At 56.7% G+C, this 18,412-nt stretch overlaps 1 protein-coding gene across 7 annotated transcripts in view; it reads right to left on the bottom strand.

The window, feature by feature from the left end:
* The window catches only part of ARHGAP23 (Rho GTPase activating protein 23), a 128,345-nt gene that overhangs the window by 35,489 nt on the left and 74,444 nt on the right, over nucleotides 1-18,412 (bottom strand). For 6 of the 7 annotated variants that reach the window (XM_038385598.2, XM_038385597.2, XM_038385594.2 and 3 more), the window contains exons 3-6: nucleotides 14,952-14,976; nucleotides 10,096-10,188; nucleotides 8,079-8,157; nucleotides 5,802-5,856 (exon numbers count right to left, since the gene is read on the bottom strand). In XM_038385598.2, coding sequence (XP_038241526.1) covers nucleotides 5,802-5,856; nucleotides 8,079-8,157; nucleotides 10,096-10,188; nucleotides 14,952-14,976 — 252 coding nt within the window. Of the gene's footprint in view, nucleotides 1-3,000; nucleotides 3,094-5,801; nucleotides 5,857-8,078; nucleotides 8,158-10,095; nucleotides 10,189-14,951; nucleotides 14,977-18,412 lie in introns of those variants that run through there. The other variant, XM_038385599.2, reaches the window with a different exon arrangement.

Raw genomic sequence — 18,412 nt, 5'->3', positions numbered from 1 at the left:
GAGAGATGCCCACCTCCAGCCTAAGTCCACTGGAGCTGCAGCCAAGTGATTTTGAGGGGCTCGTTGTTAGACACCAGAAAGGGAGCTAATTTTCAGGGGCCAGTGCTCAGCACATAGTGAAAATCCAGGTCTCTAAAGTTGGGCCTCTCAGAACTGCTGCCCCTGAAATCATTAGTGACAGTCTCAGCCCAGAGCCTCGATAAGCCTGGGAAAGGGCCACCCGAAATCCTCCCCTGCTGTGCAGACGTCAAGCACATTTCCAAATGCGCTTTCTGCTGGGGTGGAAAGTGACTAACACGCTCCGGTTGCTGCCAGCCGCATTGCTCTCCCATGCTATGCTCACGGCTATGCTGGCTTCACGTGGTCTCTGGTTCCCGCTCCTTAAAATACTCCCTGACTCACTGAGCTGGACGGAGAGCCAGGGTTTTCCTTCTCATCTTTCATAGGCATTTCTGAACTAACCTGCCCAGCTGCAGACTGAGCCTAAACCCTGAACCTCTTAACGAAACAGCCTTCTACAGTCTTCGTGTGAGCAGAGGAAGCACTACCCAGTGGTTAAAGCAAGGGTCTGGGCATACGGACACGGGGCTTCTCGGCCCAGCCTTGCAACTGATGCATTGCACACAATTGGGCAAGTCACTTCCCTTCTCTGGACCTCAGTTTCCTCGCCTGCAAAATGGGGATAAACCTGCCCACCTTTGGAAAAAGCCCAGAGACACTCCAGCATAAGGCACTAGATAACGGCACTAAGTATTATTGTAACCTACCCCATATGTTGCTCTGACTAGGCAACCCCAATAGATCACCCCAAAATATTGTCAAGGGCATGTCCTGAGTACAACCCCCATGCCCTCTCTTAGCTTCCAAGTTTTGTCGAGCCTTGGAGCGGCTGCTTGGAGAGGCGCCCTGTGTTCGCACATGGCAGCACAGCCCATCTTCACGCCATTCACCCAGTGTCACCAGGGCCAGGACTGTCCTCCCCATGTCACAGATGGGGAGCGTGAGGAAGGGAGAAGGGCCGCCCCCGAGGGAGGCAGGATAAGAATTCTGGGATGAGGAACCTCAGAGCCATGGCACGAGGGGAAAGCGCAGCAGTGCAGGACAGGAGAGGGCGTTTTCTCAAGGGCCGGTTCCAGGCTGCACAGGGAATGCCCGTGAGGTCTAAGAACACTCTCCACACAAAATGCAGGGTGTAATTGTTGGCCCTCCCTTGGCTAATATAAACACAGCAGAGCCAAGCAGCCAGAACTCCCCTGCCCCAGATAAATCCACCCTGCAGGGCGAGGAAGAAGGAAAAGACCCACATGTGACAGATGCCAACCTTGGCACTTACTGTGCTCCTGGCAGGCGCCCACGTAGCATGGTGATGGGTGCAGTGTAAGAACGTGAGCAGGACACACACAGAGGACCCCCCTCTGGACACCACACCATGATGCTTCCCAGCAGGCTGTCAGGTGAGACCAGATGGCAGGATCGGGGATACAAGGGAAATGTGGGGCATTGCCTATGTAGACAACACACACACGACACCCTGCTGCATACCACGCTGGGAAGCTTCGGGCTGGAGTACCTGGGACCCTTGCTGCTGAACAAGAAAAGGTACCTTGTACAGCAAGTAAAGCGGGTGGGCGAGTCCAAAATCTAAGAGGTCCCCTGCTAAGCAGAGAGTCCTGGATAACTAGGTGAGCACAGCTGGGTGCGCAGGGGAGCAAGGGCCGAGGCAGGGTTTGGTGTGCCGCTGTCTAGCCTGGCCCCTGGCTCCCAGCCAGGATTCGTTCATGCAACATCTATCCCAGGGAAGCTGGTTTTAACCCCCTGCAGCAGGTGGGGCATTTTTGAGGCATGATTTAATGTTCTAACCCCTGGGCCTGAGGTTGGTTCCCAGAGTGAAAGGGTTAACGACTAAGCGATGGTAAGAGACGAACTGCAGCATCTTTCCTCCAGACGCCCAGCAGCGCCCCACAAGCTGCAGGAACCGATTACAAGCGGATCGCAGGCAAGGCAGGGCTTCACCTGGAATGCAGCTGCCTCTGGGGTGGAAGGCAGCAGCCTGTCAACACTGCACAGCAAAGCCACAAGAATAATTCTGGAGCAAAAGTGATGCTGCAATGGAAACCGCAGGAGGCCAAGTGCAGTCAGCGCTGGAAATCAGCCAGGGGAGAGCGTCACGATCATGGCCAGGGAAGGCAAGTGTTTCCAGTGAAGTTACCACGCCGCAAGCTTGCTGTCCAAAGGGAAGCAGCTCCAGCCACCCCACTGCATTGTCCCCAAACGACGCAACCCCTGGAATCTGCAGCAACCTGCTTCCTAAAGCTGCTTCGATTCTGACACCCGAGGAACCAGAGAGAGGGGAGGGAAACAGCCCCCCCCCCAAAGCTTCCTCTCTCTGGACGCGTGCTGGGGCCCAAACCCCAGGGTCCTTCCTGCCTCGTCATTCAGTCCTTGGGAGACCAACGGAGGGAGCAGGGCCCCTTGCTGCTCCCAGCTCCCCGCCGCCCTGGAATCCTGCTCTCGGGAAGGCTGCATTTCTGGGCAATGACAAACCAGCTCTTTCTGATCCAAAAAAGGAGCGGAGCGGTGCGGAGCTCCAACACGCTCGCTTAAAGGGGTGGCCGGAGCCCTGGGCTTCCTTCCCAGACTGTTCAACCTACTGAAGGACCTTCCTCCCCTCCCATCCCTTTTTTAACCTGTTCAAGCTACAGCCAAAGGGTTAAAAGCTCGCCTTTATGACTAGCTGGCTCAGCTCTGGGAGGTTTCCTCTGCGCTAGTATAAAGAGAGTCATCACAGGAGCCCCCCACCGGCATTTCTCTCTACAGATGCCGTCTCTTATTCTAGGCTCGTACAGCACCTGGCCCAATGGGGCCCTATTCTCGGTGAGCTCACACACTACCGTAATAAACACGTTCAACCCGAATAGGATAGACGATCTAACAATCATAATACACACCGACGACAGGGATCCCAAGAAACACAGCCACTGGCAGCACAGAGCTCATTACCTCCCTCGATCCGGCAGCCTTCTCCCTCGGCTGGCTGCTCCCTCGCTGCTCCCCGGGCACAGCCCGGGCCCAGACTAACATTTCCTTCTCAGTTTTTCCTTTTAAGTTGTTTGGGGATTTTGCGACTGGGACGTCCTGAGGCGGGAGGGAGGAGAGACCCCCCCCTGAGCTGCAGGGAGCTCCTGGTTGAGGCCTGCCATTGGCTGCCGGAGCCGCACACCGCAGGAATGCCCACGCCCCCAGCCCAGACACCGGGACGGGGAAACCCACACAAAGGTTCCTTTGGAATCCAAGCCGGAAAACAAAGCTGGCCCTTGGCATCCGGCTCCTTTCACACGTCCTGGGTCTCCTCTGCGTCACACGCACAGACAGAAAGACAGACGCAGGCAGGCAGGCAGGCAGGCAGACAGACAGACAGACACACGAAACTGCACTGCCCTTGTTCCAAAACCCCATTTGCTCCAAACGCAGCCACCGGCAGGCGCTTTGGCTGAGAAGTACTGGGCCAAATTCATCCCTGGTGTAACTCCAGAGGACGCGCCTCACCTGATCGCAGCCACAGCCCAGCTAGGCTGGGACCCTGAGCCCAACAGAGGTCAGCCCCAGACGTATCAGAGGAAGGTGCCAAAGGGCTCCAATTCCCCGCTCTGCCATTGACCGACCTGGTGACTTTGGGCATGCCAGGCCCCCGCTTGGTACCTCAGTTTCCCCTCCCACCCTTTGTTTATTTTGACTGTAAGCTCTTCAGGGCAGTGACTGTCTCATAATGTGTGTCTGTGCACAATGGGGCTCTGATCTCTGTTGGCTCTACCGTGATATACATGATGACAAAAACCAGGCAATTAGGCACTAACCCCGAACCTGCCCAGGGGAGTCGTTCCTTCCTGACCCCAGCAGCTAGCGAAGGCCCTGCAGCAGGAGGGTTTGGAACCCAGGGACTTCCCTGCCATTACCTAGGGGATGATCTGTCCCATTACTGCAGACGCACTGGGAATACCCAGCCTGGGACTCTAGAGTAGCCTGTGACTCTCTGGGACCCTGGGTTCGTTTGGGGTTCCCCTCACTCTGTATGGCCTCAGGGCGGGTGGATCACAAGACCTCTGCCCCCCACACGCCCCACCCCCAGCGTACTGCTGACACCCAAGCTTCCAAGGTATGGGGACAGAACTGAGGATCTTTCTTGCCCACGGAGACAAACTCCCCTCACCCCCTAGCCAGCATCCAAGAGTGGAGAAGAGGGGGAGGGTCCTGTGTCAATCACACCTTGGTGGCCTGGGGCTACTTCATGCCCTGGAAGCAACAGGCTCCACACACCAGGCTGTGGGGGCAGGGGGCTCAGATGATCGTGTTCCCCTCCTCCATTCCCTGGGTGACGGAGCAGCCCCCCGACTCTGGCAGGGCTAGCTCTGCTCCTTTAATACAGATCACCCCACCCTCCCGGGTGACGGAGCATCTAGTCTGACCTGCCGCATCCCACCAGCCACGGAACCCTGCCCAGCGATTCCTACACCAGCCTGACCACCCGTGTCTCCCAGAAACGTCCCCCATCTTCACGGAGGGTCTCGGAGTGAAGGCAAAGCCACCACATCCTCGGACAAGCCGCCCCCACAGCTCATTCCGCACTGCTAGACTTGTGCCTCTTCTCTGCAGGGTGATCCGGGCTGGTCCTACTTCCATCCCACCCCCCAAGAGCTACGTCATGGTGACCGACCCCGGCCCAACACCCAATGATCTGTCACTTACAACCAGGGTCGGCTTTATTCCATCTCCCTTCTCGCACGCTGCCCCCCCACCCCCGCCCCGGGTGCCCCTCCCTCATTCCATCCCTCCCCGCTCCTGCAGCAAGAGGAGGTGGCCAGTCAGCCCAGGGCAGGAGACAGGAATGAATTTCAAACAGGGTCTAGGGTGAACAGGCCAGGAGCATTCAGAGCTGGCAAACCCCCAACCCTGGCAACCAACCTTGAATTCAGAACACACCACCCAAACTACTGATGCATGGGGCCCCAAGAAAATGAGATCCCGTCGGGCTGCTATTAAAGGGAACCCTAAAGGCCCCCCCGCAAATTCCACCAGCCTCACCCCCAATCGAGAGAGGAGCTCAGGCGCGAGGGATTTTAAGTGCCATGGTTCACACCACTCGCACAGATGGCCACGGCTAATCTGCTGGAGCCGGGGACGTCGGCTTTGCCCAGATACCCCCACCCCAACCCCGCAATCAGCCTCATCACGCTGATCTGGCAGCCCGCGTCAGCCTCCCACTGTCTCGTCAGGCCCTCAGAGGCCACATGCACCCTCTTGGGCATGACGCGTGCCTGGCAGCCTTGCAGAATGCCAGCTAGCTAAGACTTAAGCTGGGCTAAGTCAGCGTGCAGCCCAAAAAGCTATGGCTGCACGGCACATGTCCCCTTGCTTTTCATAACCGGGAGCATCCCTGCGGAGATTACAAGTCCGAGCATGCAACAGGGCCACACAAAGGAGTATTGAATGCTGGGTGCTGTTCTCTATAATGAGGGTGACTCAGCTGCAGGTTTAAGGTCTCCTGACAAGTTGCCCATATGGCCCACCTCCCCAAGCCATCTCCCCCAGGACTGTCATCTGCTCCGATACCCTGCAGAGCGGCAGTGCCCAGCCCCACTGCCCGAAGAATGCCCTGGCTGTCACTGCTGAGCTAGGGACTCTGGGTCAGCCCCCACCCACCAGTAAAGGGCTCTGCGCAGAGCGTGGCAAAGCAGGGCCAGGCAAGGCACCCCCTGCTCATCACTGGCCCGAACCCAGGGAGAGTTCAGCAGCAAAAGGCTCACCAGCTGGAGGACGTCCTCGTCTTTGGGCATGATGGAGAGCTCCAAGGCATCGTCACTGCGGAGAGAGGGAAAGGCAGAGAGCGTCAGGGTCCGGATGCTGCGTGCAGCCAGCTCCCTGTGTCTCCAGGCTCCAAGCCACACAGAGCCCGGGGCAGTAACTGGAAGCCAGGACTCAGCAGCCGAGGTGGGTTGCAGGGGCGCAGGACAGCACTCCCCACCTGATGCTATGCGAGTGGCTGGGAAGGAGGCAAGGCCTGCAACTGACAGGCAGCTCTGGGAATTACCCCCTATGCTCAAGTGACTGAGGCGTGTGCTGGAAGTCCAGGGTCAATCTCCACTGACTCAGTGCCTGGCTGACTGCGGCCAGCGGGGGTTATCTGATTAGTAGGAGTTAACGCCAAAGGAACAAGGATGGCGGGCTTTATTTATTTATTCTTTAAATGCTGCAGATCTGCAGCATCGCGGCCCTGGGTTAGTGCGCGAGAACTGGGCTGGAGATTTGCAGGGCAGAGGTTTTACTCCAAGGGTTTGAGCCGGAAGATCCCAGCAGCACAGGGCCCATGCAGCAGCTCACACATGCAGCCCGGGACAGTAGAAGCTGCTGTTACTCCCAGAGGAGACAGCGGCCAAGCCACCATGATGGGCCATTTTCCTTCCCAGGGGACAGGAAAGACTTTGTCTTAACGCCACATGCAAAAGAGGGAACCTGTCACAGTGTAGCTACGCATCCCCCCACCCGCCACCAGCTGCATGGGGGTGCACCTCCAGCAGCTGCTCTCAGATCCAGCCCTTGGCTGGGAATGCGCTGTTGGCAAAGGCACCGGCTGCACCATGTCCCCTCAACGTCTGTAGTTCACCTCACCTCTCCCTTAGTCTGAGCAGTGCCCCTCCCTTCGACTCCCTCCCCACCCCCATGAGGCACTCGCCCCCCCCAGTCCCTCCTCCCAATTCGGCTCTGCCAAGCCCACCCTTGCGAACTTGCATAAAGAAAAGGGCTGGGATTCCCGACCCCTAATCCCACTGCTCTAACATTCCCTCCCAGAGACCAGGGGAGAACTCAGGAGTCCTAGCTCTGGTCCCCTGCTCTAACCATTAGACCATGCTCCATCGCAGAGCCAGGCCCGGAACCCAGGAGTCCTAGTTCCCCATCCCCTGCTCTAGCCACAGGATCACTCCCTCTTTCTTTCGTGACAGCAGCTGCTTATTTCTTTCTCAACTAGTGAAAAGCTTAAGCCATGGCAAGAAACTGCAACAAACCCCCCCGGAAATCCCCTTTCCGTTTCAGAGCCAGTCGACAGCATGTAGCCCCCACCGTTCCCCTCCCCTGCTGACGGCCACTGAGTAGTTTTCGAAATACATTTAGCACCCAGGGCTGTATCTTATATTTAGATCGTATCCAGATCACTTTCATTTGGTTCGTTCCCCAGGTGCTATACTTAGGAGCTATCGCAATCAGGTTTGCCCCTCGATCTCCCCTGTCTAATCAGTAGTTACACACAGAGTGCAACACACAAATCCAGGTCATTAATTAAATCCCAGCTCCAAAGAGAGAGAGACACACACACACTGGCTTATTTCTTCCCTTTTCGGTGTGTGAGGGAGCGTGTGAGAACGAAGGGGGGTAGGAAATTCTCCCTCATCCATCAACTCAGCACTGAACAGACAAACGCTGCGACTCCCTTCTGCTCCAACCGCGCCCCTGACTCCCTTGCGAGAAGAGGAGCAAGGTTGCCCCAAATCTGGCTGGCTCGTTGTCACATCAGGTGTCACCAACACCGCCATTTTTGCAACATCTTAGTGCTAAGGAGTCGGGGAATCAAGCTGTCCTAGTGGTGTCCTGGCTACATGGGCAGCAGCACCCACACCCGCCAGAGGGTGAGAACGGCAGTCAATCCGGCACCTGCCGGTAATCCATATTGGGGCACATAAATAAGCAGCTTTTTCCCAAGTGCCTGAAGATGGGGACCCACCTTCCTGGGGCAGGACCTCATCACTTCATGCAAAACATGGCCCCTTGGGGTGTTGCACGGTGGCCACCCAAAAATCGTTCATCACTTTGGAAAAACTTGGCCTAGGGCTCTGCTCTTCCAAGGTATTTAGGCACTCGATTAGCACTGGCACCACTGGGAGTTAGGCACCTTTGAGGATCTGGGCCTGGATGGCAGATCTGAGTGTGAACATTTTGGCCTGAACCCCAGGAGGGCACTTCATTTCAGCCAGGAGTCTCGTCCCGGGGCGTATCCCGCCCCCCATCCTGTGGCACAAGCAGGCTCTCACCTGTTCTGGATCAGCGCTATGACCTGGGAGTAGGTTTTCCCGATGATGCTCTCACCGTTCACCTTGACAAGCCGGTCTCCTGCAGAGGGAAAATAACCAGGGGCCCACACGTGAATGGGAGCGCAGCTAGCCAACCAGGAGCGAGTACAGCTGGCGGTAACCACAGCAACATGCGATATCGCCCCCAGCCTGCCGCTACCCGCCGAAGAAGGGCCCAAGCAAGCGGGACGTCGGTGGGAGCTGGGGGCACTCGGCCCCTCGCTGGAGGAGGGGCTGTGGGGCTGTCCCCAGCAATGGCGCTGGAAATCATTCAGGAAGGGAGCCTTTGCGCACACAGAGCTGGCTTGTTCTCTGGCTGCTTTCCTGCCTCAGCCCGTTGTCCCCGTTGCAGCCCTGTCCCTATGCCTTAGTGCTGTTAATGAGCGCTCAGCAGCTGGTCCAGGGGGCCACGGCAGGGTGGGACCCTCGGCTGACTTTACTCGGCACTGCTCCCTCAAAGACAAGGGAAGCCCCAGGTTCGTGCTAGCTGATGTCTGACCCAGAAGATACAACACTCAGCGCCTTCCTTCCGGTTTACTGCCTGATCATTTTAACCGGGCACATGCCATCCCCACCCTGAGCACTGGCAGAACAGTTACTGTTGTCGCCACCGACACCTGGGGGCCCAAAGTGCCAGCCCCTGCGCTGCTCCGTGTGGGCACCAGCTGATGGTGGCAGCAGACAACTGCTTTCAGAGGTCATAGTAGAGAGCAATGGGTAAGGGGAGGAGAGCGAGAGAAAGCCCCTTCCCTCTGCCCCAGCCACAGCCTGGAGCGAATGATCCACTCGGGCGGACAGGACGTCATAAGGATAAATGTCACCCAAGGACAAGGACGTTTTCCCCCAGGCTGTGAGCTCTGTAGCGAGGCCTGTCCAGTGGGGCTCTCTTATGGGGTTTCCTAGACTCTGCTGCAACCAGGCTATGGCAACTCCCCTTCTTTCCAGGCAGCGAGCTCGCTCAGAGCTGAGAGGCCTGGAGAGACCCTTTTCCCCAACTCCCCCAGCGGAGGGGGAGACTTTCACCCTAACATGGCACAGTTAGCTTCCCCTTTCAGCCCGCCCCCGGACGGCAGATGGCAGGGCCATGCCCCCGGGCACCGCAGGATGGCTATGCGGCTGGCACACGCCACAGAAGAGCAGCCCGGGGCAGGCACTGACTGCACCAGGAAGGGGTTGAGAAGGTGACATCTGGGTTGAGCCAGGCGCTACAGACCTGTTAGGGGATCTGCAGCGAAAGCCCCAGCCATGTCCTATGCACCCAGGACGCTCCCCACCCCCACCCCCCATTAGTTAATTACCGCTTGAGAAGCGATTCTGGCTCTGGCCCTGGCCCTGGCCCCACCACCAGTTCCCACTCCCTAGCTGAACGGAGCTGAGACGCGCTCCGGAGACGGGGCCAACAAGCAGGAGGGAGGCTGGCAGGGCTCGCTGGAGTTAGGAGGAATCAAAGCTCTTCTCCGGCCCCTCTGCGTGAAATGGCTTTGCTGCTAATACACAGAGTGCCAGTCTCTTTCCCTCTCTGCTCTCCCGTCCATCAGTGACTCCCCTGCTATTCAGTGGGATTCAGCTCATGCCCTGCGCTCTGCAGACAGGTGCCTGCCAGATTTGTCCCTTGAGGAGGAACAGCCCCGGCAGACAGACAGGAAGGCACTGAATTTGTGCCTTGATTGGGCCTAAAGATTGCTTTCTGCCAGCTTGTTTGTAACCCTAGAGACCCCAGCAATGTCAAGGGGTGTAACCCTAGAGACCCCAGTCCAGAACGTGTGTTTGAATCTTTAACAAAGCCCTGTTCTCCCCCAGCTGTTTACCAAGCATTTGAATTAACTAGAAGGGTTTTCAGGTCTGTTTCCCATGTGAGCCCTCATCCACTGGATTTCAATCCCCTCCGGGAGCACTCTGCCACTGGCTTTCCCAGTACAGTCCCCCAGGTCGCCCCCACCCAGTGGGGTGCATGGTACCCAGTGGGGGGCTCCCCCACCTGTGCGGAGGCCGGCCTGGTGCGCAGGCCCGTCTTCCCTCACATTCTTCACAAAGATGGTGTCCATGGGCTCCAGGCGGCTCCGCTGGGGACCTGCACCGGGAAAGGGAAGGGAAAGGGCATCAGACACCAGAGCTCAGAACCGGGGGATCCCTCACAGGAAAGATGGGTACCTGCTGTATACTCACACACTCACACCTGCACACTGGATACACGCACACAGACAACAATGTGCATGAGTGCACACGCACACTGGATACACACACACTGAATACACACACACACACTTGTGCTCATTGGACACTGTGACGGGGAAGGCCAGATGGCTATGGAAGAGTAGTGAGAGATAGATATATTAGCTCCAGGCTAAACAAATCCCTGGTACCAGGATAAGTGAAATGGCAGCTGCTCCAGGCCAATTAAGACACCTTGGGCCAATTAAGAACTTTCCAGAAGGCAGGGAGAAGGCTATGTTGATTGGGACACCTGAAGCCAATCAGGGGCTGGCTGAAACTAGTTAAAAGCCTCCCAGCCAGTCAGATGGGGGTGTATGTCAGGAACTGTAGGAGGAAGTTGTGCTGTTGGAGAGGCTGAGTAGCACACACCATATCGGGCACAAGGAAGGAGGTCCTTCCTCTGAGGTCCTCACCCCTGAGGTCAGGGTGAAGTGGAGCTTGAGGAAGTGAGGGCTGCTGTGGGGGAAATAGCCCAGGGAATTGTACACGTCATGTTTCTAAAAGGTCAGCTACCATAGCTGATACTACTAGGGTCCCTGGGCTGGAACCCAGAGTAGAGGGTGGGCCCGGGATCCCCCCCACCTTTGCTCCCTGATTAATCACTGAGACTGGGAGACAACAGAGACTGTGCGAGGAAGGATAACTTCTCCTCATCTCCCTCGCTGGCTTATGATGAAAATGACTCAGTAGACTGTGACCCTTGTCTCTAGAGAGACAAGGGTTATGTGGAGGGTCACAGAGAGCCTCTGAGGCTAGTGAAATCTACCAGGAAACACGGGACCCATGGAGGCAAGGACAGAGCTTTGTCACAACACACACGCAGAGAACTACATGCATGAGCACACACACACTAGATACACACGCACACTTGTGCTCACTGGACACACACACACGTACATGCATGACTGCACACACACACATACACACACACACACTGGATACACATGCACACTTGTGCTCACTGGACACATACAGAACTACATGCATGAGCACACACACACTAGGTACACATGCTCGTATGTACTGTCTACACACTGAGAACACCACACACTCATGTGTACTGGATACATACACACAGTATCATGTGCTTGAGCGCGTGCACACACACACACTAGTCATACACACACAGGACACTCACATGGATACACACTGGCTACACATACGCACTTCCAGAGCCACACGGAACACACAGCACAATTAAAACAACCAGCATGATCTGGCACTGAAGCTCCACACCGGCAAACAGAGACTTCAAAAGGCCACATCCCGTCACGACCCAGAGGAACAATCTGGTCCTAGGGTGACATATGTTATCTAAGAGCGGGAAGCACGTGTCCCCCTCACAGGACCCCTGGTAGGACAAGGTCCTCCTGGGCAGGAGGGAAGGAAGGTTTCAGCCCCTTTTCAATTGATGGTTCTCAGCCTCTCCCTACCTGGGGCCCAACCACCGGCCCTGATTTCTTGCCATGACCCACCCCATCCCACAATCCTTTGGCCGCAAGAGATTGGGGTCACAGCAAGAAACTGTGGGTGGTTCAGGGTTCTGGGCAGGGAATGGCAGAGCAGGAAGGGGCAGGGGATGTGTCTGAGGAGTAGCCTGTGTGGGCCCTGGTCCAAAGGGCAGCAGGTTTCCATCGCCTGGCCCCCCCCACCCCACCCCACCCCACCCCAGCCTCCAGACATGCTTCGTCTGCAAGCGGTCCCCTCCCCGCAGGGCTGGAGCCGAGCGAGGGGCCAGAACTGGAAGTTCTCCGTCAAGCCCGGTGCGTGACTATCTGTTCTGACTGCATCAGAACCGGTTAACTCAACTCCAGCCTGGAGGTGCAGGCGGGTGCTGGGCTTCAGACCTGTCCTCTGCACAAAGCCAACCCAAGAGCAGCTTTGGTAACCATGCGCAGGCCATTTCCACAAGCATGGCCACGGAAGTCACAGCTTCCCCCCTGCATCCAGGTGCCCTCCTGGGAGCGCCCGCTCCTCCCCTGTGCCTCAGCAGACCCTACTCAAGCACAGACACTTGTACACCTCTAGGGCCCTGATCGGAGCTTGGTCTGGGATCTGTCTACAAGCACAACCCCCCCTCCTGTGACTCTGCAGGTCCGGCGATCCCTGTGCAGGGAGAGGCCTCACAGTGTGGGTGCTGCGGGACAGGCTGGGGGGCACTGCCAGGCTGGGCATCCCTGTAGGCCAGGATGGAGGTGGATCATTCCCAGAGCTAGGGTTTAGGACGGGGAGAGCCCGGGACAGGAACAGAATTGAGGTGCATTGGGAGAGACGCAAGGGAGACCAAGGAGCAGAGCAGCAGAAGGGGCTGCGGGTTGGGATTGAGGACAGAGCTGTGGGAGTTTGGGGGTGCCCGGAATAGGAATAGCAGAAGGGGGCTGGGATGTTGGGACTGAGAAGTATTTGCAGAGCTGTGCATGGGGGAAGCCCAGGAATGGAATAGCAGGGGAGACGACAGGCCGCGACTGGGGAGCATCAGCGGAGCTGCACCAGCGAAGCTGCAGATGGGCCGGAGGAGGGGCTGCTGGTCACATCGGAGAGCGCTGGCGGAGCTGCGGCCAGGGAGGGCACAGCCCAAGACAGCGCCTGACTCTCTGCTGCTAGCCCGCTGCTCGGACACTGAGCTTGTCTCAGACAAGACCCAATGGAGGCTGGGAGCCAGAGGGCCTGTCTTGCACTGTAACCCCCAGGGCAGCTGCTGGGCTCTGGGCTGGGGAATCATAGAATCATAGAATCATAGAATATCAGGGTTGGAAGGGACCCCAGAAGGTCATCTAGTCCAACCCCCTGCTCAAAGCAGGACCAAGTCCCAGTTAAATCATCCCAGCTAGGGCTTTGTCAAGCCTGACCTTAAAAACCTCTAAGGAAGGAGATTCTACCACCTCCCTAGGTAACGCATTCCAGTGTTTCACCACCCTCTTAGTGAAAAAGTTTTTCCTAATATCCAATCTAAACCTCCCCCATTGCAACTTGAGACCATTACTCCTCGTTCTGTCATCTGCTACCATTGAGAACAGTCTAGAGCCATCCTCTTTGAAACCCCCTTTCAGGTAGTTGAAAGCAGCTATCAAATCCCCCCTCATTCTTCTCTTCTGCAGACTAAACAATCCCAGCTCCCTCAGCCTCTCCTCATAAGTCATGTGCTCTAGACCCCTAATCATTTTCGTTGCCCTTCGTTGTACTCTTTCCAATTTATCCACATCCTTCCTGTAGTGTGGGGCCCAAAACTGGACACAGTACTCCAGATGAGGCCTCACCAGTGTCGAATAGAGGGGAACTATCACGTCCCTCGATCTGCTCGCTATGCCCCTACTTATACAACCCAAAATGCCATTGGCCTTCTTGGCAACAAGGGCACACTGCTGGCTCATATCCAGCTTCTCGTCCACTGTCACCCCTAGGTCCTTTTCCGCAGAACTGCTGCCGAGCCATTCGGTCCCTAGTCTGTAGCGGTGCATTGGATTCTTCCATCCTAAGTGCAGGACCCTGCATTTATCCTTATTGAACCTCATTAGATTTCTTTTGGCCCAATCCTCCAATTTGTCTAGGAAAGACACCAAGAAACCGCGGCCTAGAATCCAGATACAAACAAGGCGAAAGCTCGTGATGTGCACCCAAAGCACCCACCGGCACGCTGAGGGAGTCGCTTTGCGCCCTCTGATCCCCCCAAACCAAAACGCTTCTGCCCCCCTTGTCCCCAGCTGGGCATTAGCACAGCCTCCCTGTGTGGAAACTCTCCTTCACTGTAAATCTAGGTCAAGTCACAGTTCCCAGCCTGGGAGGGATGAACAGCACCAAAACCTGCCAGGGGGCAAGCTTTATCCCTTCCCAGGAGCACCTGGTCTGCAGCCGGCACACAGCCGGAGCCAACCAAGAGCATCCAAGCAGCCAGGAAGAGGTGGAAGAACCAGCTGGTTCTGGGATCTAGTCGGGAAGGTCCTAGCTAGGGACAGAGACGTGGGGAAGTGCCCAAGCTGCAGATCTAGGTATTGCCAATGGGGCATCACCTAATGGATTTGGGGATGAATAATGCAACCAACTGCTAGCAAGCGGGGGAAGGGGACAGATACCCCGGATGGCTGAGATGTTAGGGGGAATCGTACCACAGCATTTCTACACGTGCTTCCTCTGCACGGCCTGAGATCGCCCCACCAGGCAGTGCAGCCCCCCTTGGCGTTGGGGGTGCCCCGCTTGCCCATCTCAGAGTGCGATGGAGCTGCCACTCAGTCGCTGAGCCGGTTTATCTAAGGCCTAAGTTTCGGGCTGTTATTTCAGCTGAGTGGCCATTCACGCCTAGGGGAGCTGGGTAACTTCATCTGTGATGGAAAGATCCCCCCTCCCTGCCCAGCCGGCCTGCTGCTACACTGATCTGCTGCTCGGCAGCCTGGTGCATTTCACAAACTACCATCATCTGCAATCACTTCCCTGGCAGGGAGGTACTGAGTCTGGGCTGGGCTGTAAAGCAGGCCAGAGCACCAATCAGCCCCCTTTCACACCCGGACATCCATACAGTGTCTGGCCACACGGGTACGCGCGCGCGCACACACACACACACACGTGACACACACATGCACATGCACAGACGATACAAGTGGCTGGGTGCCAGAGATGGGTGCTTACCTCCCCGGTTTCCATTCTCTTCCTCCTGCACAGGGAAGAGAGAGACACCAGTGTCACAGCTGAGCCACAGAGGCTTTGGAGGAGTCGGGAGAGGGACAGATCCCTGTGATGGTTGATTAACGAGAAGGAAGGGAACCCGGCATCAGCTCAGGGGGCAGGGAACACGGGTAATCTTTGGGGCACTGAAACACCAGCAAAGTGACCCGGCGCCTTCTTATCCTCCCTCTGCCGCCCAGACTGCCCAGAGAGGGTAAAATTAACTCTTGACACAGGATCTCCCTGAGTCGTCAGCACATCCAGCTCAACAGGGGCAGGGAGGGGAGGGGTTTATTCTCCCTCTCAGTGACTGTATAATGGCCATCCCAGCTTCCTGCCATGGGGGATCAGCCAAGGGGAGAGTGTCAAGGCTTCAGAAGAAGCCCTGATGCAGTCATACAGTGTGTGGGGGGGGGGAAATCTTGGCTCCCACAAGCCTGCTCCCTGGAAGAAACAATCACAGCCCCCTAGGCCCACCGGGCGGTGAGCTCCACTCACCCAGGGTCCTGGCTGGAGAATGAAGCTGCAATCTCCTCTCTCCCATAGGGGTCAGCGCAGCTCCAGGAGTTGTGGGGCGGGGCACCATGATCGGCATCCCTTGAGCAGCCTCTGCCGGCCCCTGGGTGGAACGTAAAGCCGCTCCCCACCCCCAAAGGTAAATCCTCTCACCCCACAATAGGAGCCTATGTCAGGAGAGGCAACTCTGGGGCGATTGGGGGGATCGCTGTGGGATGCCGTGGGCAGCTGGCACTGCTGGAGGGAAACAGAAGCTGCCAATTCAAACCCCCCAGGATTGGCTGGGTCTGGAGCAGAGGCAATCGGGGATAGAGCCGCCCGGATCAATCAGGGCACTGTCATGGGCTGGGAAGGACCAGGAGGAAGGCAGCAGATGGCGGCAGAAAGCAAGATGGCTCCTGCAGAAGACCCCAAGGCTACGTCTACACAGCCGTAAAAGGCCCGCGGCGCGGCCCACCTGACTCAGGCTCACATAAGAACGGCCACACTGGGTCAGACCAAAGGTCCATCCAGCCCAGTATCCTGTCTGCCGACAGTGGCCAATGCCAGGTGCCCCAGAGGGAGTGAACCTAACAGGTAATGATCTAGTGATCTCTCTCCTGCCATCCATCTCCACCCTCTGACAAATGGAGGCTAGGGACACCATTCCTTCCCATCCTGGCTGATAGCCATTAATGGACTTAACCTCCATGAATTTATCCAGTTCTCTTTTAAACCTTGTTATAGTCCTAGCCTTCACAACCTCCTCAGGCAAGGAGTTCCACAGGTTGACTGTGCACTGAGTGAAGAAGAACTTCCTTTTATTTGTTTGAAACCTGCTGCCCATTAATTGCATTTGGTGGCCCCTAGTTCTTATATTAAGGAACAAGTAAATAACTTTTCCTTATTCACTTTCTCCACACCACTCATGATTTTATAGATCTATCATATCCCCCCTTAGTCTCCTCTTTTCCAAGCTGAAAAGTCCCAGCCTCTTTAATCTCTCCTCATATGGTACCCATTCCAAACCCCTAATCATTTTATTTGCCCTTTTCTGAGCCTTTTCTAATGCCAGTATATCTTTTTTGAGATGAGGGCACCTCATCTGTACACAGTATTCAAGATGTGGGCATACCATGGATTTATACAAGAGCAAGAAGATATTCTCCATCTTATTCTCTATCCCTTTTTTAATGATTCCTAACATCCCGTTTGCTTTTTTGATGGCCACTGCACACTGCGTGGATGTCTTCACAGAACTATCCACCATGACTCCAAGATCTTTCTCCTGATTAGTTGTAGCTAAATACTGTATGTATAATTGGGGTTATTTTTTCCAATGTGCAGCGGGGGGAGAAGTTGTTGCCAGGACTCAAAACGCCAGAACTGGAACCTTGTTATGAAATATTTTGGGTTGCGGAGTTCTTGTGATGATCCGAGAAAGGAAACTGAGGGCTGGGTGCTGCAGGGGTGCCCCATGCCATACGGGGGCGATCTGGAGGCAGCAACCCTGGTTACCAGGGCCAAAACCTTGCCGCACGGCTCAGAAGAAAGCTGATGGTGCCACTCTAATCACCAGGCACAGCGTCCACGCTAACAGAGGGGCTGGCAGAGGGAAGGGGAGCGCCCCGCTGTGGGGGGCTGAAAGTCTCCCCCGTGGAAGCGCCGCTCCGGTGAAGCTCTCAGGAGGGCAGTCCTGAGCCACAAGCGTGGCTATATTTAGTGCTGTCATTATTATCCAGGGCAAATTGTGGGAGACCACATGCCGATTTCGGCCGGAGGGGCCGTCTTCATGGTGCTGCGTTATTTATGGCACGACGCAAGCTAACAAGATCTGGAGGTGGGAGGGGGCATGAAGGAGGCGTCTGGATTTTGGGAGAGTTCCTGTCCCCCATGGGGGACTGATGTGGGGATGAACTGGGGAGGGGTGTGGGATACCTCCGAACTCAGAGCTGATGTTTCTGATCATTGCTTGACCCCAGCTGGTCCCAGTCACTGGGGGGATGCTCCAAGGTACACCTGAGACTTCTTAGACTCCAGCTCCGCTCGGCTCCCCTGAATGTCACTTTCGAGGTTGCCTGGAGGGCATGAGCTGGGGTCACATGCCAGGATTCCCCAGGTTAACCCACTGCTCCAGGCCAATGGAAGGCAGGGAAGGGGGGGCAGGGCCCCATCAGGACATGTAGCCTGCGACCGGGGCAGGTAGGTCCCCCATTGGGATCCCCGCTCGGCTGGGGGGGAGGGGGGCACAGACTGCTCAGCCTCCAGGCAGGGGAGCCTGGACACGCCCAAGAGGACTCTCGGCGCTGCGATTGCACATGGGTGGGGAGCAGGAAGGAGGAGCAGCCCCCTTGAACCCGAGGGGGAGGAGTTTTTCCAAGGCCCACTGGATGGGGTCATTGAGGTGGTGGCTCCCTCCCCGAATTGCACAGCCAAAGTAGCGGAGCCGGCGAGTGGGGCAGGATACAAACTCCCACCGCTACCATGGGGCTGCAGGAAGGGAGTGGGATGGGGAAGTTCCCCTACTCCGCAGCCCCACCCTGCTTCTCCCCTCCCCTCCAGCCTGCCCTGGCTCCTGTGCCAGGCAAGGCAAGCCAGGGGGTGTGTGGGTTTGGCTCCCCCATGGCACGGAAAGGTGTGACGCCAGCGCTAAGTGGAATGCAGAGCTCCTGTCTGACTCCCAGCTGAGTCAGCTCCACCGAAACTTGCCCCCTGAGATCTGGCCTGGGGCCCAGCTCCCCCGCCCGCGGCTGCACTTCCGCTCCCTGCATTACTGCTTTCCAAACCTGTTCCGATCCCAGGAATAACTGCTCTTTGTTCCGAGCACCACTGGGGGGACCCTATGCCTGGAGCATCCCTGATCAATTCACCGATCCCTCTGCCAAGCACCAGCCCCCAATTCATGGCCTTGATCCTGGGGTGCAAAGCTC

This window comes from Dermochelys coriacea, chromosome 27 (genome assembly GCF_009764565.3).
Source record: "Dermochelys coriacea isolate rDerCor1 chromosome 27, rDerCor1.pri.v4, whole genome shotgun sequence".
Taxonomy (NCBI): Eukaryota; Metazoa; Chordata; order Testudines; family Dermochelyidae; genus Dermochelys; species Dermochelys coriacea.
This window is presented reverse-complemented; position numbering and strand designations above follow the sequence as displayed.